The 24,876-nt window shown below is 44.3% G+C and overlaps 1 protein-coding gene across 1 annotated transcript in view; it reads left to right on the top strand.

Annotated features, from left to right (window-relative positions):
- TSPAN33 (tetraspanin 33) overlaps positions 1–24,876 on the top strand; it is a 73,749-nt gene that overhangs the window by 7,285 nt on the left and 41,588 nt on the right. Inside the window, exons 2-3 of the mRNA XM_069765417.1 lie at positions 10,021–10,078; positions 14,104–14,231. Coding sequence (XP_069621518.1) covers positions 10,021–10,078; positions 14,104–14,231 — 186 coding nt within the window. The remainder of the gene's footprint in view (positions 1–10,020; positions 10,079–14,103; positions 14,232–24,876) is intronic.

Here is a 24,876-nt window from a genome sequence, read left to right as displayed (position 1 = left end):
CGGTCCGAGACAATCACAGCATGCTGCGATTGTCTCGGACTGAGGAAAACGGCCGACAAAAAGTCGGCTGCTGGGAGCTGCCCCATAGCTTCACATTGGTCCGAGTGCAATGCAATTTTTTTTTTTTTTCCATCGCATTGCACTCGGCCGTTTAAAACGCCAGTGTGACGCCGGTCTTAAACTGTAAACTATTTAAGGTAAATCCAGAGAGTTAAATTCCCCTAATTACAATGGCGATCTATATCTCTTGAATGTAATGGTGTTTCTGCAACAGGAAAAATCTGGGCAAATATTTGACCTCGTCACAAATCAAAAATAGATGCAACTTACAGTGTTTTGAAAAGTATTCATACTAGTGATGAGCGAGTGTACTCGTTGCTCAGGTTTTCCGGAGCACGCTTGGGTGATCTCCGAGTATTTATGACTACTCGGAGATTGTTTTTTATTGATTCAGCTGCTTGATTTACAGCTATTAGCCAGCCTGAGTACATGTGGGGGTTGCCTGGTTGCTAGGGAATCCCCACATGTAATCAAGCTGTCTATTAGTCGCAAATCATCTAGCTGAGGCAAGGAAAACAAAATCTCCAAACACTAACAAATACTCAGAGACCACCCGAGCGTGCTCGGGAAAACCCGAGCAACGAGTATATTCGCTCATCACTAATTCATACCCTTTGAACTTTTTCAATTTTTTTTTTCACTTTACACCCGCAAAGTTAAATGTATTTTATTGTGATTTTATGAGATATACCAACACAAAGGAGTGAGTATTTGTGAAGTGTAGAGGAAATGATACTGTACATGGGTTTTCTAATGCATTTGTATCTATCCCCTGTAGTTTGATACCCCTAAGTAGTGACCTGTTGCCTCCAGAAGTCACATAATTAGTAAATTGAGTCCAACTGTGTGTCATTTGTTCTCTGTATAACTACAGCTCGTCTGCGAAGGCCTACGAGGTTTGTTTAAGAACATTACTTATTGGTGTGTCCTACCAATACATGGCTATCCACCTAAACTTACATCCCAAGCAAGAAGAACACTAATTAGAGAAGCAAATGAGAGGTCCATGGTCACTCTGGAGGAGCTGCCGAGATCTACAGTTCGGGTTGTAGTATCTGGACAAGATAACTACTAGTCATGTTCCCCACAAATCTGACCTTCATGGAAGAATGGCAAAAAGAAAACTGATTTTAAAAGCATTTGCAGTTTGTAAAAAGCCAGCTAGCATGTGCAAGAAAGTGCTCTGGTCACATGAGACCAAAGTAGATCTTTTTGATCTAAATGCAAAATGCTGTATGTGTGTAGGAAAACTAACCATGGAAACAATATCCCCACAGTCAGACATGGTGGCAGCATCATGCTGTTGGGTGCTTTTCTACAAAAGGGACAGAGAAGCTGATATGAGGTAATGGGAAGATGGAGCAAAATACGGACAATCCTGGAAGAATACCTGTTAGAGGCTTCGAAAGACTTAAAGGGAACCTGTCACCCCTCCCAGGCATTTGTAACTAAAAGAGCCACCTTATGCAGCTCAAATGCTGCATTCTGACAAGGTGGCTCTTTTAGTTATGATGCCTGCACATGCTGAAATAGGCGTTTATAAAATGTGCCCCCTCATACCCTGAAATTGCCAGGGAGACAGGACTTTCCTTCCTAATCAGACGCAGCACAGCCGTCACTCCGAGCCTGTGGGCGCCGGGCCCGCCTCCTCTTGCTGTATTATCGTCCTTGGCGCCTGCGCTGTAAGTACAAAGGGCAGCGCAACTGCGCACGCCCCCCCAAAAAAAACTTAATGCACAGGCGCTGCGGACGATAATGATGCAAGAGGAGGCGGCGCGCACAGGCCCAGAGTGACGGCTGTGCTGCGTCTGATTTGGAAGGAAAGTCCCGTCTCCCTGGCGATTTCAGGGTATGAGGGGGTACATTTTATAAACGTTTATTTCAGCGTTTGCAGGCATCATAACTAAAAGAGCCACCTTGTCAGAAAGCATTTGTGCTGCACAAGGTGGCTCTTTTAGTTACAAACGCCTGGGGTAGGGGGGGGGGGGGAGTGACAGGTTCCCTTTAAGACTGGAGCATAGGTTCACTTTCCAGCATGACCCTAGATATACTGCCCGAGCTACAATGGAAGGGTTTGGATTAAGGCTGTGTGCACACGATGCAGATTTGGTGCAGAATTTTCTGCATAAAATCTGCATCTCCTGGCAGAATCCGCAGGTGCGTTTTTTGTGCATTTTTGATGCGTTTTTGATGCGTTTTTTTACCAATGGATTTCTATTATGGAGGGGTGCAGAAACGCTGCAGAACTGCACAAAAGAAGTGACATGCACTTCTTTGAAATCTGCAGCGTTTCTGCGCAGATTTTTCTGCACCATGTGCACAGATTTTTTTTCACATTGATTTACATTGTACTGTACATCACAGTGCAGTTCTGCAGCGTTTCTGCTGCAGAAAAATCTGCTGCAGTTCTGCACTAAATCTGCATCGTGTGCACATACCCTAAAGCATATTCATGTGTTTGAATGGGCCTGTCACAGTCTAGAACTAAATCCTGTTGAGAATCTGATATAAGATGGTCCAATAAAGTATTGACTCTGGAGAGGGGGAGTGGACAGAAGGGGGAACGGAATAAAAATGCATGTCACAATTTTCAGATATATATTTTAAAATTTAGAAAACCATGTATCATTTAATTTACACTTCACAAATACTTGGTACTTTGTGTTGGTTTATCACATAAAATCCCAATAAAATACCGTACATTTAAGTTTGTGGGTTTAACATGAAAAAAATGTGGAAAAGTTCACTGAATATGAATACTTTCTCAAAGCAATGTATTTGCACTGGTTCTTCTCAGAAATATTGAAGGTTACAAAAACATGGCAGTAGTTTTAGGTAACTTTTCAGAATAGGAGGGGATAGGGGTTTTGCATCCATGTCTGCTGAAACTAAAAACAGTGTCTGCAAATTGAGATTCTGGTGTGGCTTTTATCCTAAGTCATGTGACAAGGCTCGTTAAAGGGTCGACATTGACTGTTAGAATTGTTACTTCCAGTAGGTGGCACTGGAGTTCTAGTCCTCTTCCTCTTCTAGAGACAATTTGCATATTTCTGGCATATTTTAATGGCTAACAGAAAAGATGGTAATAAATAACAAAATTTCAAGACTCAAGGCTTAGTATAAACACCAAATCTGAAGTACCACATTTATACACAACAGGACCTCTATGACACTGCCACTCAGGAACATTATATAAACACTAGATGGTGGCCCGATTCTAACGCATCGAGTATTCTAGAATATGCATGTCCACGTAGTATATTGCACAGCCCACGTAGTATATTGCCCAGTGACGTAGTATATTGCCCAGTTACGTAGTATATTGCCCAGTGACGTAGTATATTGCACAGCGACGTAGTATACAGCACAGCGACGTAGTATACAGCACAGCGACGTAGTATATTGCCCAGCCACGTAGTATATTGCCCAGCCACGTAGTATATTGCACAGCGATGTAGTATACAGCACAGCGACGTAGTATACAGCACAGCCACGTAGTATATTGCCCAGTGACGTAGTATATTGCCCAGTGACGTAGTATATTGCCCAGTGACGTAGTATATTGCCCAGTGACGTAGTATATTGCCCAGTCACATAGTATACAGCACAGCCACGTAGTATATTGCCCAGTGACGTAGTATATTGCCCAGTGACGTAGTATATTGCCCAGCGACGTAGTATATTGCACAGCGACGTAGTATACAGCACAGTCACGTAGTATATTGCCCAGACACGTAGTGTATTGCCCAGTGACGTAGTATATTGCCCAGTGACGTAGTATATTGCCCAGTGACGTAGTATATTGCCCAGTCACGTAGCATATTGCCCAGTCACGTAGCATATTGCCCAGTCACGTAGTATATTGCCCAGTCACGTAGTATACTGCCCAGTCACGTAGTATACTGCCCAGTCACGTAGTATACTGCCCAGTCACGTAGTATATTGCCCAGTCACGTAGTATATTGCCCAGTCACGTAGTATATTGCCCAGTCACGTAGTATATAGCACAGCCCACGCATTATAGAACAGTGGCCTTGTAATATATAGCACAGCCCACGGAGTATATCACACAGCCCACATAGTATATAACACTGCCTATGTAGTATACAGCACAGAGCCACGCGGTATGTAACACAGCCCACGTAGTATACAGCAGTGTGGGCACCAGATCCCTGTTAATAAAAAATAGTTATATACTCACATCCTGGGATCCAGCGGAGCTCCGGCGATAGGCGCGCGGCTGCCGCCATCTTCCGTTCCCAGGATGCATTGCGAAATTACCCAGATGACTTAGCAGTCGCGAGACCGCTAAGTCTTCTGGGTAATTTCGCAATGCATCGCTGGGAACGGAAGATGGCGGCAGGCGCGAGCGGCTCAGCGGACAACAGAGGGTGAGTATAGCAGGTTTTTTTGTTATTTTTTTATTATTATTTTTAACATTACATTGTTTTTACTATTGATACCGCACAGGCAGCATCAATAGTAAACGGTTGGGGACACACAGGGTTAATAGCGGCGGTAACGGAGTGCGTTACCCGCGGCATCACACGGTCCGTTACCGCCGTCATTAACCCTGTGTGAGCGGTGAGGGGAGTATGCGGGCGCCGGGCACTGACTGCGGGGGAGTAAGGAGCGGCCACTTTCTTCCGGACTGTACTCGTTGCTGATTGGTCGTGGCTGTTTTGCCAGACAGAGGCCGCGACCAATGAATACGATATGATACGATACGATACACTTTATTGATCCCGTGGGAAATTATGGTATCACAGCAGCACAACTTAAATCATAAAAATCATAAAGGAATTACATAGTTGACATGACAGTTTGTTGACAGAAGAACATTATACATTATACATTAGAATAGGACATACACAACGAGTGAACTGAAATGTAGAGAAATAAGTAGACTTTCACCTTGGTGGTTTAACCCTAATGTTGTTATTGTACATTCCCATGGCAGTTGGCACAAACGATTTCCTATATTTTTCCTTCTTACACCTCAGAAGTATTAGCCGGTTACTGAAGGTGCTCTTCTGTCTCATGAATAGCTCATATAATGGATCTGCATTATTGTTCATAATTGCCATACACTTTCTCAGAGTTCTTCTCTCCACTACCTCCCCAAAAGAGTCCAGATTGCAGCCCACAGCAGAACTTGCCTTCTTGATAATCTTATTCAGCTTATTAGCATCAGAGGCCCGCACACTACTACCCCAGCACGTGATTGCAAAAAAGATGGCACTTGCCACCACAGATTGGTAGAACATTTCTAACATTTTGCTGCACACATTAAAAGACCTCAGTTTCCTTAGGAAATACAATCTGCTCATCCCCTTCTTGTAGACAAACTCTGAGTGGCATCTCCAGTCCAGTTTGCTATCCAAATGGACCCCCAAATATTTGTGAATATCCGTGACAGACAGAAAGACAGACAGACAGACAGACGGAAGTGACCCTTAGACAATTATATACTAGATTTCATCTTAAAAATATTTGTCTCAGAAAAGTCGAAAATGATCTTGCTCAATGTCACAGGATTAAAAAGAACTGGCTGTACCTTCAATAAGGACTAGAATTAATGCAGAGACCTCTGTGTACATGGGCTGAATGCTAATTAACTTTAGTAGTCACAGAGGGTTCTATCACATTTGGGAAGTAAGCTAAAGGTTTGGAAACATCCAGTCACAAGTCCCTGGTTAATGATTTGCAGCTTGGCCTGTGCTTTGGTGCATTGCTGAGCTCTGGATTTTGCACAAAAATCTATATTAAATGGGTATGCTGACGTTGTCCCTTGAGCTGCTCAGAGCCATCCAGTCTCCTTAGTGTTTTTTTAGGTTCTATAGCAGGGCGGGCACTCCTCCTCGAGTGACAGTTTTGGTGATTATTAATATTAGTAGAACTGTAAAGCTCCGTACAAGTTGTTCTGTAAGACATGCAGCTGGCAGTGGTTTGTTCTTAGTCTATCACTGCATTTCCATATGTAGCAGTGCAGGTAAACAAGCACCCATCTCCGGACAGTGAGAGCAGTGATGACGTAGGGTGCTGGGATCACAATTCTACACTGGATTGATAAGGGCAAGATTTATAAGAGCAGCTCAGTTAGCTGAGGGGGATGGAGGTGAGCAGCTAACTACTGTATAAATCCATGTCTTGGAGAGAGCTGACGGGGATATTAAAAGTTAATGGCAACCTGACAGCTGATACATACTCTGTGACCAACCTGCAGTGTGTATCAGACACTGTATGATTTCCACCAGATAGGTTTCACTCTGAAAAACATAATTAGCGGCTGAGGACCTAGCGGTCATATTGGATGGAAGGTCCTTGAAAGGATTTTAAGGATCTAAGCTGTTAGTTGAAGGACAGTTAAGTTAGTAGTCACTGAAATATTACCTTTGCTACACCAGAAAGAACGCAAGAGATAAGGGAGAGAAATAAGTGTCTCCGGAATCTGTGTGTATATAAATATAAAGAATAATACAATACTGATTGGGGCTTGATGTAAGTATCCAAATGTAATAGAAGTGGCAGAAAATATCCTCAGAAAGCAAATACTGTAGACGAGGGAGCAAATCAGGTAGAATCAATTATTATGGGGACTTAAACTACCATGCTATAAATTGAGAAGCAGAAACCTGCAGGTCCATCAAATGAAACAGGTTATTAATAATAATAGAACCTGTGCTCAATATACACCCTGTGGAAATAAGAAAAGCTAGAAATAGGAGGAAAATGATGTCTAAAAGTAGAGCTGTAAGGGGCGCAATAAATGACAGAAAGAAAGCATTTAGATAAGTATAGCAAGAGGTTAGTGGCGGAGTATTAAATAAGTATATAGACAAGAATAAATTGTGTATATATAAAAAAAAAAGTCAAGGCAGCAAATATTGAGACAGTGAGACTCATTGTCAAAGAAAGTAAAAAGAATTACAAAATATTCTTGAGGGGACTCAATAAGTATAGTGTTGTGGCCCCCTCAAAAATAATATGGGTAACATGGTGGAAGACGGAAAGACCATCTTCTAAATGACTTTTCTCTACAGTATTTGTACAAGAAAATTCCATGACAGATGAAATGATCAAGGGTACCATAATTTACCCATTGATTGTCATCTGCTTAACCCAACTGAAAGTACGTAAAGTACGACGTCGTATAAAAAAACACCAAAGTAGGAAAATCACCTGGAATTCATAATAGGTTCTGTACTACAGGACTGGCAAATTTGGTGCCAATATTCAAAAAGGGGTAAAAAAAATTGAACCGTAAACTGTAGACCTGTAAGTTTAACCTTTATTGTGGGCAAAATCTTTTGAGTTTTTGTTAAGAGATGCTATCCAGGAGTATCTCACTAAAAATAATTAAAAATAATAATTTTATTTATATAGCGCCAACATATTCCGCAGCGCTTTACAAATTCTATAGGGGACTTGTACAGACAATAGACGTTGCAGCATAACAAAAATCACAGTTCAAAATACCGTAGATACCAAGAGGAGTGAGGGCCCTGCTCGCAAGCTTACAAACTATGAGGAAAAGGGGAGACACGAGAGGTGGATGGTAACAATTGCTTTAGTTGTTCGGACCAGCCATAGTGTAAGGCTCGGGTGTTCATGTACAGCTGCATGAACCAGTTAACTGCCTAAGTATGTAGCAGTACAGACACAGAGGCTATTAATTGCATGAAGTGTATGAGAACATGATGCGAGGAACCTGATTATGGTTTAAGGTTTTTTTTGTTTGTCTTTTTTTTTTTTTTTTTTTTAATGGGCCACACAGGGATAGTTAGGTTAATGCGTCGAGGCGGTAGGCCAATCTGAACAAATGAGTTTTTAGGGCACGCTTAAAACTGGGGGGCCGCAGCAGAACACACGGGCGACTGCTGCATGTTCACTTCTTCAAAGTGGTCGCTGTTGCTGCTGCTGCTCTGACCGCGGAAGGTCGTCTGGGAAGCGAGGGACGCACCATGGTGGTCACTGACAAGGCGGTAAATCCGGGAGCCCCCGTGTGAGACGCTAATGAAGGCAGAGGAGGCGGAGCCCGACATGCAAAGGCCCTGAGTGACGGCTGGGAGGCGTTTCTGTCTGGGGGAAAAGACATGCCCCCAGGTCTATTTCAAGGCATCAGGGACAAATTATAAAAGCGATTATTTCAGCAGTGGCAGGGACCCGAACTAAAAGAGCCACCTTGACAAAATTCAGCATTAGTGCTGCACGAGGTGGCTCTTTTAGTTACAAAAGCCTGGGGGGTGACGGGTTCCCTTTAATGTAGATATATGTAAAGTTACGCACTAGGTGCAATTAAATAAAATACATAATCATGTAGTAAATTGTAAAACTCTGGGTAAAACTGACCCTGAAAAAGCCTAGGGTATACTGGTTTACAGTAAGCTCAACTTCAGTGACCAGTACCAGACCAGCATATGTAATCATGAGTCGTGTTAGAAGAGGCATAGATGCTACTGACAAAAATATAGTTTTATGGAGCTCTCTACCACATGAAGTTGTAATGATTGATGTACTGAAAAAGTACAAGTAGGGCTGGAAAATACCTTTGTCGAAAAGTAGAATATTAAGCGTTCTGGGTACTAGATTCTGTGATTGGACATTGATCTTAATCCAGGAAACTAGTCTGATTGCCACATGTACAGTCATGAAGTAATTTTCGCTTAATTTGGGGCAATTATCTTTCTCACAGGGCTTTTGCTTTCCTCTGGATCAATATGTTAGATATAGATTATACTCGATGGCCTTCTGTCTCATTTCAACCTTACAACTTTTAAATATACACACATTATTATTAATGACACACTCGCTTCATAAGAATACTCTTTGGAGCTTTTTATAATGAAAATGACTGTTTCTGTAGACAATGTACTGGCTGCCAGGAACTACAGGGTGGAGCGCGGTAATTTGCTGATTTGGGAATGAAATAAAAAAATTATGATCATTAGAAAAATTTATTTTATATTTTAATTATACTGAACAGTAATGGAATTTTTAAATTACATGGTTTTAAATAGTGTATCTGGCAAATGTCGACCTTCGCTATCCACACACTGCTGCATACGTTTTCTGAAGTTTTCATGAACTCTAACAAGCATGTCCACTGGTATTCTGCCAATTTCAGCTTCAATATTGTTCCTTAGGTCTTCCAAGGTGTTGGGACGGTTGATATACACCTTAGACTTCAGGTAACCCCAAAGGAAAAAATCCCATGGGGCTAAATCTGGTGAGCGTGCTGGCCAGTTCACATCTCCCCTCAAAGAGATAAGCCGTCCAGGAAACATTTGCCTCAAACAATTCATGGTAACCCTCGCTGTGTGTGCAGTGGCACCATCCTGTTGGGATATCGGGGTATCGTTGCTAACATGTCTTCACAAGAGGTCCGCCGTGTCAAATAGTCCCATGCTGACAAATGTTGGACCACGCACATTTTATACGGGTGAAAATTCAGTTCATCATGAAGAATCCGGTGGAGAGAACGTCTTGAAATGCCAAGAGCAAATGATTGCTTCCGAGTAGAGCGTTTCAGAGATTGCAGTACTGCTGCTCTAACTCTCTCGATGTTTTGTGGTGTTGTAATCCTTCTCTCGGGTCCCCTTCGTACACATGACACATTCCCTGCTGTTCTGAATGCATTCACCCAATTTACAATTGATTGCCGTCCAGGAACACGTCCGCGTGGAGGAACAGCGAATTGTAAACGAAAAGCACGCTGCACTGCAATGATCGAGTGGGCATTTGAAAAATACGTTTCAACACAAAATGACCTCTCCTCACGTGTCCACTGCATGATGGCAACTGAAAGGCAGAGGAATACAAATCTCCCATCAGCCACTGTAAGCCACACCCACTCTCCCCTCTCTTCGACCGACAGTGCCGCCACAGCATGCAGTGCAAAAAAGCAAATTACCGCGCTCCACCCTGTATATTTCATTAATCTATTTTATGTCTTTCCAGGTAATTTCCATGGTGATGGTGGCTATTGGAGTCTATGCACGGCTAATGAAACATGCCGGTAAGCTCATTATGTGCTCTTCCTTGCTTCCTAACAGAATGTGAAGAATAAAATACACATACTCTAAGACGGGAAACTAGCTAAAGACTGTTGAGCACTACTGACGTAAGATATATTAGATGGTGGCCCGATTCTAACGCATTGGGTATTCTAGAATATGTATGTACGTTTAGCTTAACACAGCCACGTAGTATATAGCACAGCCACGTAGTATATAGCACAGCCACGTAGTATATAGCACAGCCACATAGTATAAAGCACAACCACATAGTATATAGCACCGCGACGTAGTACATAGCAGCCACGTAGTATATAGCACAGCCACGTAGTATATAGCAGCCACGTAGTATATAGCACAGCCCATGCAGTATATAACACAGCCCATGCAGTATATAACACAGCCCATGCAGTATATAACACAGCCCATGCAGTATATAACACAGCCCACGTAGTATGTAGCACAGCCCACGTAGTATGTAGCACAGCCCACGTAGTATATAGCACAGCCAAGTAGTATATAGCACAGCCATGTAGTATATAACACAGCCCATGTAATATATAACGCAGGCCACGCAGTATATAACGCAGGCCACGCAGTATATAACGCAGGCCACGCAGTATATAACGCAGGCCACACAGTATATAACAGCCCACGCAGTATATAACACAGGCCACGTAGTATATAGCAGCCACGCAGTATATAACACAGCCCACGCAGTATATAACACAGCCCACATAGTACATAGCAGTGTGGGCACCATATCCCTGTTAAAAAAATTAAATAAAAAATAGTTATATACTCACCCTCCGGCGTCCAGCGAAGCTGTGCCGATGCGCGCGATGCTGCCGCCAGCTTCCACTCGCAGTGATGCATTGCAAAATTACCCAGATGACTTAGCAGTCTCGCGAGACCGCTAAGTCATCTGGGTAATTTCGTAATGCATCACTGGGAGCGGAAGCTGGCGACAGTATCGCGCGCATCGGTGGACTGCGGAAGGTGAGACTAGCACAATTTTTTAATTTTTTTTAATTATTTTTAACATTATATCTTTTTACTATTGATGCTGCATAGGCAGCATCAATAGTAAAAAGTTGGTCCAGGATGGGGCGACACACTGGCGCTGACTGGAGGAAAGTAGGAAGGGGGCACTGACTGGAGGAGAGTAGGGAGGGGCCAATTCGCGGCCGGACTAAGCCTGTTGATGCCGGATTTCCGTTACAGAAGTTGCAGACAGACAAACAGACAGAAGTACCCCTTGGAGTAGACAATTATATATATATAGTGGCTAACTATTGGCGCAAAACCAGCAATAAAAGGGAGAAAATCAAGTTAGGCTGGCCATAAACATGACATAGAAAATGAGAGGATGGCCAACAGCTGTCTGTACGGACTTCCCCATTCACATGAATATACGGCACAACTGGATATTCATGTGTTCTGAATGGAGAGAGGAGAGCGCCACTGTATACAGCTCTGGTGGATTATCTCCTCTGAAAATGAAAAGATTGGGCGTATAAATTTCACCTACCCGACCTTCACCTCGCCCAACAACATGCATTGAAGGACAGTCATTAGGCCTATTAGATGGTTGGCTGGTCCCTCTGAAGTTGGCAGGTTCAGACTACTTTAATCCAATGTGTACAGTTGTGCTCAAAAGTTTGCATACCCCGACAGAATTTTTGTTTTCTTGTCCTTTTTCAGGGAATCTACTATATAATTGTCTAAGGGTCACTTCCGTCTTTCTGTCTGTCTGTCATTCTGTCTGTCAAGGATATTCATTGGTCGCGGCCTCTGTCTGTCATGGAATCCAAGTCGCTGATTGGTCGTGGCAAAACGCCCACGACCATTGCCACGACCAATCAGCGACGGGCGCAGTCCGGTGGCAACATGGCCGCTCCATCCTCCCCGCAGTCAGTGCCCGCTCCGTACTCCCCTCCAGTCAGCGCTCACACAGGGTTAATGGCAGCGCTAATGGACCGCGTTATGCCGCGGTGTAATGTAACGCACTCCATTAACGCTGCTATTAACCCTGTGTGACCAACTTTTTTACTATTGAGGCTGCCTATGCACCATCATCGGCTAATGCTGTCACTGTAGCAAACATAGCCGGATGGGACAAGTAGTCCCATCGGACGATGCCTGCCTATGCACGAAACACACCAGCAGACCCCCCGCAGACACAGCACACACCAGCAGACCCCCTGCAGACACACACAGATGCATACAGACACCCGTACACTGACACACACATCTTTTCCCCTCACACATAGTCTCCGCCCACACACTCTTCCTCCTCCCTATCTGCAGCGTTATTTGCAAGCAACTCCGCAGTAAAACTGCAAATCTTTTTACACCTGCGGTTTTGCTGCGGATTTGACTGACTCAATGGAAGTCAAAGGGTGCAGAAACGCTGCAGATCCGCAAAAAGAATTGACATGCTGCGGAAAATAAAACGCTGCGAATCCGAACAGATTTTTCCGCAGCATGTGCACACCAATTCTTGATTTCCCATTGACTAACATTGGTAGTGCACTGCATTGCGGATTTGATGCAATTCCGCTGGTCCAAAAACACTGCGGATCCACATCAAAATCCGCAATTCGTGCACATAGCCTTATACTATCTAGCTGGTCAACTCTGTTATTTTAAAGAGTTGGTTAAGTGGTGACAATACGACTAAGGACTCCTTTTCACTTGCGAGAAATACGTCCGAGGCTCGCAGGTTAGAACCTTGCTCTGGCGCCGGCACTTCAGAGCGGAGCATGTGGCCGCATAGGAATACATGGAGCTGCACTCTCCACTCTGGAGTGCTGGCGCCTTTGCAGGGTTTTAATCTGCGAGACTCGGACGTATTTCTCGCAAGTGAGAAGGGGCCCTAATGGAGAAGCTTGTATTTTGTAGTTTTTGAATGGGAATTCAGTATAGGCAATACTGGAAGGGTCCTATAAACCACCACAAGGCTTATTGCTTGCGCATAGATTTGTGATACAGATTTGGAAGGAAAGTAAACATATTTTGACATTCACTGATCAATTAGGTGGGATAATCCCGAGCTTCCACACCTTAAAATATTACAAGATCCAACATTCTAGAAAAGTTATTACATAACAACATTTGATAAAGTTTTAGAAAATTAAACTTTATTAACATCCGATCAGATTCATACAAAATATGGTGTTCCTCACAGAGACTTTTATAGATGACTGCAAATGAGACATGCTATGACGTACCAGTTTCCACATCCTCGGATGCAAATATCGAGATACCCGCTAATAGGTGTACTCACTACCCAGGGCCCCGTAGGTGTGATATCAACACTTTACACCTTTTTACTGAACTCCAAAATTGCATCAACTCAACGTCCGGTGGAGGACAACTTGCAACAACTGATACCATCAATGACTGAAGAACACTGGAGTGATGCTTTGGAGGCCCACATGGTGGTATCACCAACCGCGGATAACAAATTAATATAATTATATATCTTTCACGAGTCTTACCTAACCCCATATAAATTATGTAAATATGGCAGATTAGCTTTTGATGGGTGTCACAGATGCTGAGAATAATTGGGACACTGATTGTGTGCCAGAGCTCTGTGTATTGGGAATTGTGGATGAGGAAATGTGGCCACACTACGATAGAATACTTCTCTGTGAGACTTTATTCCTTGCCAGGAAGGCAATATCACTGAGCTGGATGGGGGGGAATGGCACCTACTGGCAATCAATGGAGGAAACTTGTGAATAATATAATACCGTATGAAAACATAGTGTCACAACACAGCTGTCTGGTGACCTGGGACCAGGGGATCCTTCCCTGTCCCTAACACTAGGGGGCGCCCTATCTCACCCTGGGATACTTCTGAAGGTGAAGACGCTGGGCCTCCTCCCTTGCCTTATCTCCTGAGTTGACCCTCCATCTGTTCTCTTCCACCACCACCACCAGTTGTTATTTTTCAATAAAAAGAGTTTAAAAAAAATTATGTTCCTATGCTAATACTGTGTTTGTAACTCCTCTACAGAGGCTGCTATGGCATGTCTTGCTGTGGACCCTGCTTTACTCCTCATAGCGGTTGGCGTTTTAATGTTCCTTATTACATTTTGTGGATGCATTGGGTCTCTACGGGAAAACATCTGCCTTTTGCAAACGGTGAGTTACACTGACCAAGAATTTCATTTTAAAATGCACAGCCTATAAGAAGCAATCAACCTTCTATAGGCCACAGACTAGTGTGGTTTATTGCTTTTCTTTCTTTCTTTTTTTTTTTTGCTTCTATATTGTCAACCTTTCTTCTATAAGTAATGTTTTAAGAGGGATTTTCCTAAGGTTGCCAGTTATTCCCTATCCATAGAATGGCAAATAACTTACTGATTATGGGGGGTTTCGTCACTGCAATCCCAGTGATCCTGAAAATAGTGACTCGGCAGAACCTCAATTTAATGGAGCAGAGGCTGAGCATCCGTAGTACAGTTTTGGCTATTTCCAGCAGACACATGCAGTAGATAAAGAATTGAGCAGAGGCCGAGCATATGTAGAACAGTGTTGGCTATTTCCAGCAGACACATAAAGAATTGAGCAGAGGCCGAGCATGCATAGTACAATGTTGGGTATTTCCAGCAGACACATTGATAATTAATTGAGCAGAGGTGTGCATGCTTGACCTCCCTACATTCAGCCCAGCTTTCAAATCTCCGCTCGGGATTTCTGGGTCAGACCCCCAGCAAACAGAAAGTTATTCTAAGTTTACTCTGAAGCTTCATTTACGCTATTTTATACCTCTTATTAGAGACAAATTCTACAATTTAATGGGCCCTGTACTCCAGCGGTAGCACCCTATGCAGTGATGAGGCAGTGACCCAGCAAAGTTCCAACACAAAAGTCTCTTTAATGTTCAACTCTCAATAACACAGCACACGATATCCTCAGGATCACAGCCGGGAACCATATCCCCTGATTACAGTCACTAAACACGCCAGTCTACCTCTGACTAGTTACCGTGGGCGACTGCACCACTGTGTATGCTGTGGGTGCCAGGCTTCTCAGCTGCCTTGGCTGTTTGGCTCCCCTGGCCTGTGTTGCCTCACACAGGTGGAGCGCTTCAAAACCTTCAGCTCTGTACTCCTCCAAACACCAGACAGACACTTAACCTGACACACCCAAACCCTATACTGCAGAGTTTTTAACTAGCAACCTATGGCCTTCAGCCACATGGAAAATTCAGCCAGGAATGAAACGGACTACACAACTACCATCCTGTAGTCCGTTTCAAAACACAAAAGCCCAGAGCAGGTTTTCCCTACATCTGCCTTGGCCAAATAGCATGTCCAAGACCTATACTTACTTTATTTAGCCTGCTTTGCAACCTCTGCCTCACGTGCGACTACAATGCACTCTCATGGCCTCAATACGCCTCCTTGCGCATTCTGGGGGGAACACACAGCAAGCCCTACATGTAACACCAGTCATTGCCTCACAGCCCTTTAAATATATAACATGCACAAGGATCTTTAATCCTGTTTATAAATTCAATTTATATTAAATTAATAGTATCACCTATATTGTATTTAAAGGGGTTGTCCACTATTCTGATATGCCCACCTCAATCCCTACGTTTCTGACCAGTAAAGTAATAACTCTTATCTTTACCTCCAGTGCCACACTGTCACGCGATCCCTGAGGCCAAGTAGCGCTGGCTTCACTTTTCTCTCCTTCAGACAAATCTGACATCCGGAGGAAGTGATAGAGTATCCACAGCTACTAGCTAATAGTTTTTTTTCAGGTGACAGGTTCCCTTTTAGGTAAGTATATTGATGTCACATTATAGTAATGGACCCGTAGTGACAAACCCCAATACTATACAGACGTAGCTAAGTTAAACTTAAAACAGATAATACTGCAGTAGGTTATCACGGCGCAAAAAACATTATAATTTCACACCTAAACTGACACCATTCAATAACTTGTGCAATGTTGAATTATCTTAACCTTCTGTGACACGTTATGAAGATTATCTAACTCATCAAGATGGTGCACTATGTGTCAAGGTAAACTTTTCTACATCTCTATATAAAATAAATACAACAGATATCAAGAAAAACAAGATCATAATAATACTGCAGATATTCTTATTATGCAGACAGCCACCCCCACCTGAATCGCGTTTCGCATTTACTGCTTCATCTGGGGGAGGTTGCACCGATATACTTTTTTTTTTTTTTTTTTTTAAATAGATTTTTATTGAAAGCGAATATGAACAATACAATTTATGCATTTTCCAGTATATTACAAAATTTTACATTTTCCAAACCCCCAACAATCCCAACAAAACCCAAACCTCCCCCTCCCCTGACAGCTCATACCCAGTTATACTTTGTTACCAGTATTGATGGCTCTTTGAGCCATTTGAATCACTTATGTCCGCTTGTTCTTTAGCACTCTCTTCCTTTCAGAGGCCCTCATCCTCCCATTACCCATACCTACTATCCCAGCTCGAGCCACGGAGACCACATTTTATCAAACGTTTCTATTTTCCCACGTCTTTTGTATACCCCCTTTTCCAAATTGAGACCATGTTTAACATATTTCAGGAATTCACCCCTTGTAGGCGGCTCATCCTTGATCCAGTTCCTTGCTATTACCTTCCTTGCCATATATAATAGCCTAGCTATTGCTATCTTCCAGGTGTTATCCACTCTAATTTCCTCTACATGTCCCAGTATACACACTATCGGATCTCTCGGCACTCTGCATTTATACGCCCCTTCCACACGGCTCATTACCACCAACCAGAAAGCAACCAGTCTTGGACATGTCCACATCATGTGATATATTCCTGCATTCTCAGTCCTACATCTCGGGCATTCAGAGTCAGCACGCAACCCCGCTCTGTGCAACACTTCCGGTGATTTATAGACTCTGTGCAAGATGTACAGCTGCGATAGTCTATACGGCTCGCTCAGTGACACTCGTGGAACCCACTCCAACACCGACTCCCAGGTTTCATCCTCCATTGGGCCTAAATCTCTTTCCCATTTCGCTCTCGCTTTTAGAGGGAAGTCTAGTAAATATGCATGTAGAAGGTCCTTATAAAGGGTGGTAATGACTCCCCTTGTGGACCCTTCCCCACATACGTATTCCAGAACTATGTCCTCCTGGATCTCAATACCACCGCCCTTGTTTTGCGCTTTAAAGGCATGTTTCATCTGAGCATATTGATACTCCCCAGTCGGTCTCAATCCAAACTCCCCCTGCAGCTGCGAAAAGGACTTTAATCCTTGTTGTTGAATTATCTGAGCCACCAAGTGGATTCCTTTGGCCTGCCACTCCGCCAGCACTCCAAGAGCCGCAAACTCAACCAAATTATTATTAAGCCATATCGGTGTAAATTTAGTCAGCCCCGTAACCCCCCGAATATGTCGCAGTCTGGTCCATAATTTATGTATCAAAAACATAGTTGGGTATAATTTCCCCAATACTCCCAAGGAGCCATCCTCCAGACACTGCGCCACCGGTCTTCGGTTTGTCACCCTCTCCATCAAGTGTTGTACCGCACTGGTAGACGCTCCCCGCGCCCAGCCCTTCAAATGCTGGCTCTGGGCTGCAAGAAAATATAACTCAGGATTGGGTAAAGCCAATCCTCCATCTTCCTTGGGTCGCTGAAGCGTCTCCAGGCGAATACGTGGGTACCGCCTCCCCCATATCAGGCTTCTAAAAAGAGCATTAATCTGCCGGAATTTCCCACGTGGAATCCAAACTGGCGCATTATGTAGGACGTAAAGTAATTTGGGCATCAGAACCATTTTAATGAGATTAACCCTACCCACCACCGATAGGTGTAATTTATTCCACGCATCCACTTTTGCTTTAAGGGCGCCCATGAGAGGAGTCAAATTCCTATACAAAAACTCTGTAACTGGGATCGAGATCCATATTCCCAGGTATTTGAAAAGGGATGCCACCTTAAGCCGCCCCTCTCCCAATGGCTCACTTCTGCTCTCCTCCACCCCATCCACCTCGAAGAGGACCGATTTATCCCAATTTATCCTCAATCCCGACAAGGCTCCAAATTTCCCAATGATCTCGATAGCCCCATTCAAGGCTTCATCCGGGTCCGCCAGGAACAGTAAGATGTCATCTGCATATAACGCGATCTTCTCCTCAACACTCCCATATCTGAACCCAGGAACCTCATCCGATTGTCGGATCTTAGCGGCCAGTGGCTCCACAGCTAAGGCAAACAGAAGGGGCGACAGTGGGCAACCCTGCCTCGTACCTCTGGCCAACTTTATAGGCTGAGAAAGTTCCCCATTCACTCTAATTCTAGCTGTTGGTAGTGAATATAACAGTTGAGTCCATGCCACAAATTGCGGACCAATACCCATACACTTCAACACCCGCCAGAGATATCCCCACTCCACACTGTCAAACGCCTTATGGGCATCCAAGGATGCAATAACCCTTCGGCCACAGTTGTCAGACTTCAGCTGTAGGTTCATATGCAGCCTCCGCAGATTAACCGCTGTAGACCTGTCAGGCATAAAACCAGACTGATCCGGATGTACAAGGCTAGCAATGACGCTGGACAAACGGGTAGCTAACACCTTGGCCAAGAGCTTGACATCGATGGTTAACAGAGAGATTGGTCGATATGACTCAGGCTTCCCCAGATCCTTATCCTCCTTCGGAATAACCACTATAATAGCCTCCCTCATAGATGCTGGGAGATACCCTTGGCATCCAGCCTCCTCCAGTACTAACTTTAATCTGGGAATCAGCACTTCCTCCAAACTTTTATAGATTTCGGCTGGTAACCCATCAACCCCAGGTGCCTTCCCATTAGCCATAGACTTCAGCGCCCGACTCAGTTCCTCCTCGGTGATAGGGGCATCGAGGCTCACCCTATCCTCCTCACTCAATTTCGGAAGACCCAGACTCTCAAGGAAAGTCTCCGTATCTCCGGCTGACTCATTGACCCTGGAGGAATATAAGTCCGCGTAAAAGTCCGCAAAGACCTTTATAATTTCAGGTGTTTCAGATACCCTGCTCCCCCCATCTGAAACCAACGAATGTACATACGAGGTACCACGCTGAGCCGCGGCTACCACCGATAGCATGTGTCCCACTGTTTCTCCCTCCTGAAAATAAGCCACCCTCTGAAACTCCCGCTTCCTTTCAGCTTTTCCCAGCAGAATCTTTTCCATACAATTTTGCGCTGTTCTCAACCTTTTCTCTGCCTCAGAAGTCCCCAGCACTACCATCTCGTCCTCTGCGGCTTTCAGCTCCTCCATCGCCACTCTCTCCGCCTCCCTTGTCCTCCTCTTACACCTACTAATGTCTCTAAATAGTAACCCTCTCAGGTACGCTTTCATTGCATCCCAAACAGTTAGAGCATCTGTACTCCCATCATTTAAAGCAAAGAATTCCGTCACCTCCTTCCCTATACCGTCCAAATCAATACTCTGTAACCAGTTAGGATGGATCTTCCATTCTCTCCCACTTGCGGTCCGTGTCCCCAACAACCTAACCTCCACCTCAATTGGACTGTGATCCGAAAAGGCCCTCGGCAGATAACGCACCTCTCCCACCATTGTGTCCAACAGGCGGTTACCCAACGCCATATCAATTCTGGATAGCGTAGCATGAGCCGGCGAGTAGCACGAGTACCCTCTCTCCCCAACATGTCTAACTCTCCATAGATCAATCATGCCTATTTCACGCACATAGGTACCAAATGTTGTAGTGTGCCCCTCCGACCTGTTCTGGGTGTTCTTATTTTTATCCCAAAAGTCATCACAGATATTGTTCAAATCCCCAATAATTAAGAGTGGTAGTGGTTCCCATCGTTGCACCCTCTCCAACACCTCCCTGATCTTCTTACTTGAATATGGAGGTGGAATATACATTGCCGCCACACACAATCTCACTCCATACAATATACATTGTATCACCACATACTGACCCTCAGCATCCACGCATACTTTCACCTCTTCATACTGCACTCCCACCGGCACCAACACTGACACACCTCTTGAGTACGTCGAAAAGGTAGAATGATACCCTTTCTGTATCCAACGTCTATTCAGTACGTCCACTTTCTCCTGTATCAAGTGCGTCTCTAGCAAGCATATCATAGAAGCCCGCTGATCCTTCGCATACTGCAAGCTCGCAGCTCTCCTAGATTTATCCGCCAGACCTCTCACATTCCAACTCAAAATCTTAAAGCGGTCCCCTATTATGTGACTCATCATCCTTAGTTATGTCAATACTCCCGGTTCTGAGCTGTCTAACTTCCCTCCCCACCCTCACCCCTACCCCCCCTCCCCCACACCCCCCAATACTATACATTCTGCCTCTTATCAAGAGTGGGGCACCATCACCCATTGCGAACACTCTTGTTAACGTAACCTTCTCCTTCCGCCTCCCGCTACCGTTTATAACAGAATTCGGCGCAATTCTTAGAAGAACAATATAATTCAACCTGTATTAAATTACAACTGCAAGAAACTAAATAAACTTTTAGTACGCTGCACACCCTTCCTCCCTCGTACTTCTCCGCCGCATCAGCACACCCAGTACATTCCCTGAATAATACCCAGCTCCACCCTCCAACCTTCACATTTCAATTACCAATGTACTGTCAGTCCATCTCTTTTTCCCCTTTTTGAAAGAATTAAAATACCTCCCGACTAACCCACCCCACATTTTCAATCTCCTTTCCCTTTAAGCTTTTTAGCGTTAAGATCTATCCACTGGGTAGCGTCCTCCGGCGTCTGGAAAAAATGAATCTTATCCAGCGCTACCACTCTCAGTCGTGCCGGAAACATCATGGAGTATTGCACTCCCAGTTCTCTCAGCCGTCTCTTGATACCCGTGAACATCATCCGTTGTTTCTGTACCAGGGCGGAATAGTCAGGGTAAATAGCAACTCTTTGACCTCCAATTGTCAGATCCGTCATGTCTCTAGCTTTCCTCAGGATAATGTCTCTGTCTCTGTAGTTTAGGATTTTGGCAAGCATGGTACGGGGATTTGCTCCAGGGACAGGTGGTTTCGGTGGGACCCTGTGGGCTCTTTCTACCGCAAATACTTTTGTCAGTGCTGCATCACCAAAGGTCTCAAGGAGCCAGCTTTCAATATACTCCGTGGGATTCCTCCCCTCAATTTTTTCAGGGACACCCACTATACGAATGTTATTTCTTCTGGACCTATTCTCCAGATCCTCATTTTTTGCAGCCAGCTCCGATATTGCCTGAGTAAACTTCGTCTCCGCTTTCTGCAGCTGCACTATATGGTCTTCTGCCGTGCTCACTCTTTCCTCCACAGCCCCCACACGTTTGTCAATCTTCTGCAGGGCTGCATTTATCTGGGCTGTATCCCCCTTGACCTCCTGTAGCTGCTGGGTGAGGGATTGTTTGCATGCTGATACCAGTGCAAAAACATCTCTAAGAGTGGGCTCTGCTCCTGACTCCTTATCTTCAGATCCCCCTACTACCACTGCCATGTCACCATCCCTGCTCCCCTGTTGTACCTCCTGCTCCTCTGCTGGGCTTTCCTCCTCTCCTTCTGTGTCTGTGTCTGCTCCGGCATCCTCCTCTGCTTTTCCTGTGTTCCCTGCGGCCTCCACTCTAGCAAACTGCTGGAGCTTTGCCGCCGCCATTCTCTTCTGGCATGCCGCGTTGTCCTTCTCCGCCTTCTCTCTGGCGTCGGCGCCATCTTGGCTGATCCCAGCCTCGCCGGCTCCTGCATCTCTTTGCCTCCTCCTGGTCATATTTGTTGACCTCGAGGCCGCCTCTATTCACCGCCGCACTCCCGGGACTTTCCTGCAGCCGGTAAGCGCCTTGAATCGCCGCTCAGCTGCGGCTTATAAGGATAAATTGAGCGTTAGCAGCGGGAGCGCTCTGTCACACGTCCGCTCACATGGACGTTCAGGCCACGCCCCTTGCACCGATATACTTACCTACTTTACAATCCATATGTACAGTGCTCTCATTATTAATATACTCAAACTCACAAGAAAAATATGGGTCCTACGTAATGAGAAATAATATCGAAATGATTTCTTAAGTCTACCCATAAAGTAACCAGATAGTGAGTGTATACTCCTGATACACAATTTAAACACAGAAAAAAATTGGAGTTCCATACACATAGAATTGATTAAAAAAATTTATGTACGTTTTATTGCAAATACTGTTTACATAATAAATAACAAAATAGCACAATGATAGAACTAAAAAGAGACCCTAGTTTAGAGACAAATAAGTCCCGAGGCATGAGAAGTAATTCATATAGATCAACACCATGGTGCTAATATAACACACCGTAAGTAAAATTTAGCCATACTTATTTCTGGCACCCAATACAAATGTCATTCACACAACATCAGTGTTAATCTAAGTATTGGATACTAATCAAATAGTGCGTGCCACACAAATTGTCACAGTGACCAACAACCTCCACAGGGGAGAGAGAGGCAATTGCCGTGTATCTAATAGCCAAATAGCTTACCCATGGTGAGTATAGTCAGATGCCCAGGGACTGGATCCACCCCCACTCTCATTATGCAGGTAGGGGCTCTTTCTGACGTCTGTGTGATCAGTATGAGTGATGACAGTTTTCACACATACCGGAGACACATGCACACATAGACCCATTCAAGTGAATGGGTCTGTGCACATGTCAGTGTGTTTCCACGGACCGTGTTTTCGTGGGCAAAACACGCTGACTGTCAGTTTTTTAGTCAGCATGGGTCGTAAAACATCCTGCACATGTGCACACGGAGAACACAGACGGATGTAATCTGCGTGACGTGCCCTGGCACCAGGGAAGAAGCGCTACAGTAAGCACTGTTGACAGGCATCGGGTGCTGAAGACGGCGCTCATCATTCTCCCCTGCTCTGCCGGCGATCAGGGGAGAATGATGAGCGTTGTATTCAATGTGGTCACAATGACAGCAGGCAGCGGCTGATGGCACTATTACTCCCATCAGCCTACGCCTGCTGCCGCTAATAACAATGACAGTAGAAGCGGCTGATGGGAGAATTCATCAGTCGCAGCTTGCACGATAAATAAATAAATGGAAAACCCAGCGTGGCTTCCCCTCTATTTTCTATAACCAGCCAAGCAAAACTCACAGCTGGGGGCTGCAAGGCTAGTTATCAAGAATAGAGTGGTCCCCACGCTGTTTTTTTAAACTATTTATAGAAATTAAAAAAAACGCTGTGGGTCCCTCACCCATTTTTGACAACCAGCCTTGCTACAGCTGACAGTTGGGGGCTGGTATTCTTAGGCTGGTAAGGGGCCATTGTATAGGCCCCCCCCACCTAAAAATAGCAGTCTGCAGCTGCCCAGAAAAGGCACATCTACTGTTCCTACTTACCCTGTAGCGGTGGCAAGTGGGGTTCATATTTGTTGTTTGATGTCACCTTTGTATTGTCAGGTGACATCAAGCCCACGGTTTAGTAATGGAGAGGTGTCTGTAAGACACCTCTCCATTACTAATCCTATAGTTGTACGATAAATACACAGCCAGAATAAAGTCTTTCATTAGAAATGAGCCAAAACACACAGTTTTCCAGGTTTATTTAAAAATAATAAACAGTTATACTCACCTAACGCCTAATTCCACTGAAGCCCTCGTCTCCTGTAGTAAAACTAAAATAAAAAAACAGCAATATCCCTCACCTGTCCATTGTTTGTTCTGTCCCACATCGTAATCCATGTCTAGGGTATAAATAGTTTTCAACCTTGAAGGTGCCCAGATGCAACCGTCCAGGCTGAGAAGCTGCTGCAACACAGCATCATTGACTAGCGGTGACATCATCGAGGTTACCGCCGGTAAGTGAGGCTGCGTTCCCAGCAGGGCTGAGCTGTGGTGACCTCAGCACCGTGGGAAAAAGCCAGGGATGAGGTCACGGCAGTTCAAGCTCGGTGACTACGTAGCAGATCACCGTGGAAGGAGGGGTTGCTGGCGAAGATGAAAATCAAAACAACACTAGTTTGCTTCATTCTTTTTTTTTATGAAGATAAGATATGGAAAATTAGAAATGAATAAAAATTGTAAACAATAGCGTAAATAACAAAATAAAAACTGAAGTTAAACAATAGATTACAGACATTCTGGGATAATGATTTGTTTTACTTGGAGATTATTCAACCAAGCTCTATATCATAACAACATAGAGGATTACAGGAAGAACAAAACATTATCTTCTGCCTGCTAAAGATAGCCCCTCCACAGTATAAGACTGTTCTTGTATAGTGTTGAGCCACCCCCCTAGTGTTCGAGTTTGGTTCGATTCGTCGAACTGGGACGTGTTCGATAAATGTTTGTCGAACGTTCGACGAACACCGTCGAACCCCATTGAAACCAATGGCAGGCAAACACAAACACATAGAAAACACCTTAAACCCTTCAAGTCGCAGCCCTTTTTCGTTTTTGCGTTTTCATTTTTCACTTCCCTCCTTCTCAGAGCCATAACTTTTTTATTTTTCCGTCAATATGGTCATGTGAGGGCTTATTTTTTTGCGGGACGAGTTGTACTTTTGAACAACTCCATTGGTTTTACCATGTCTTTTACTAGAAAACGGGAAAAAAATTCCAAGTGTGGTGAAATTGCAAAAAAAGTGCAATCCCACACTTGTTTTTTGTTTGGCTTTTTTGCTAGGTTCATTAAATGCTAAAACTAACCTGCCATTGTGATTCTCTAGGTCATTACGAGTTCATAGACATCTAACATATCTAGGTTATTTTTTATCCAAGTGGTGAAAAAAAAATTCCAAACTTTGCTTAAAAAA

The sequence above is a fragment of the Ranitomeya imitator genome, chromosome 4 (assembly GCF_032444005.1).
Source record: "Ranitomeya imitator isolate aRanImi1 chromosome 4, aRanImi1.pri, whole genome shotgun sequence".
In the NCBI taxonomy this organism is placed as follows: domain Eukaryota; kingdom Metazoa; phylum Chordata; class Amphibia; order Anura; family Dendrobatidae; genus Ranitomeya; species Ranitomeya imitator.
Note: the sequence above shows the minus strand (reverse complement) of the source record. Positions and strands in the feature narration are given on the sequence as shown.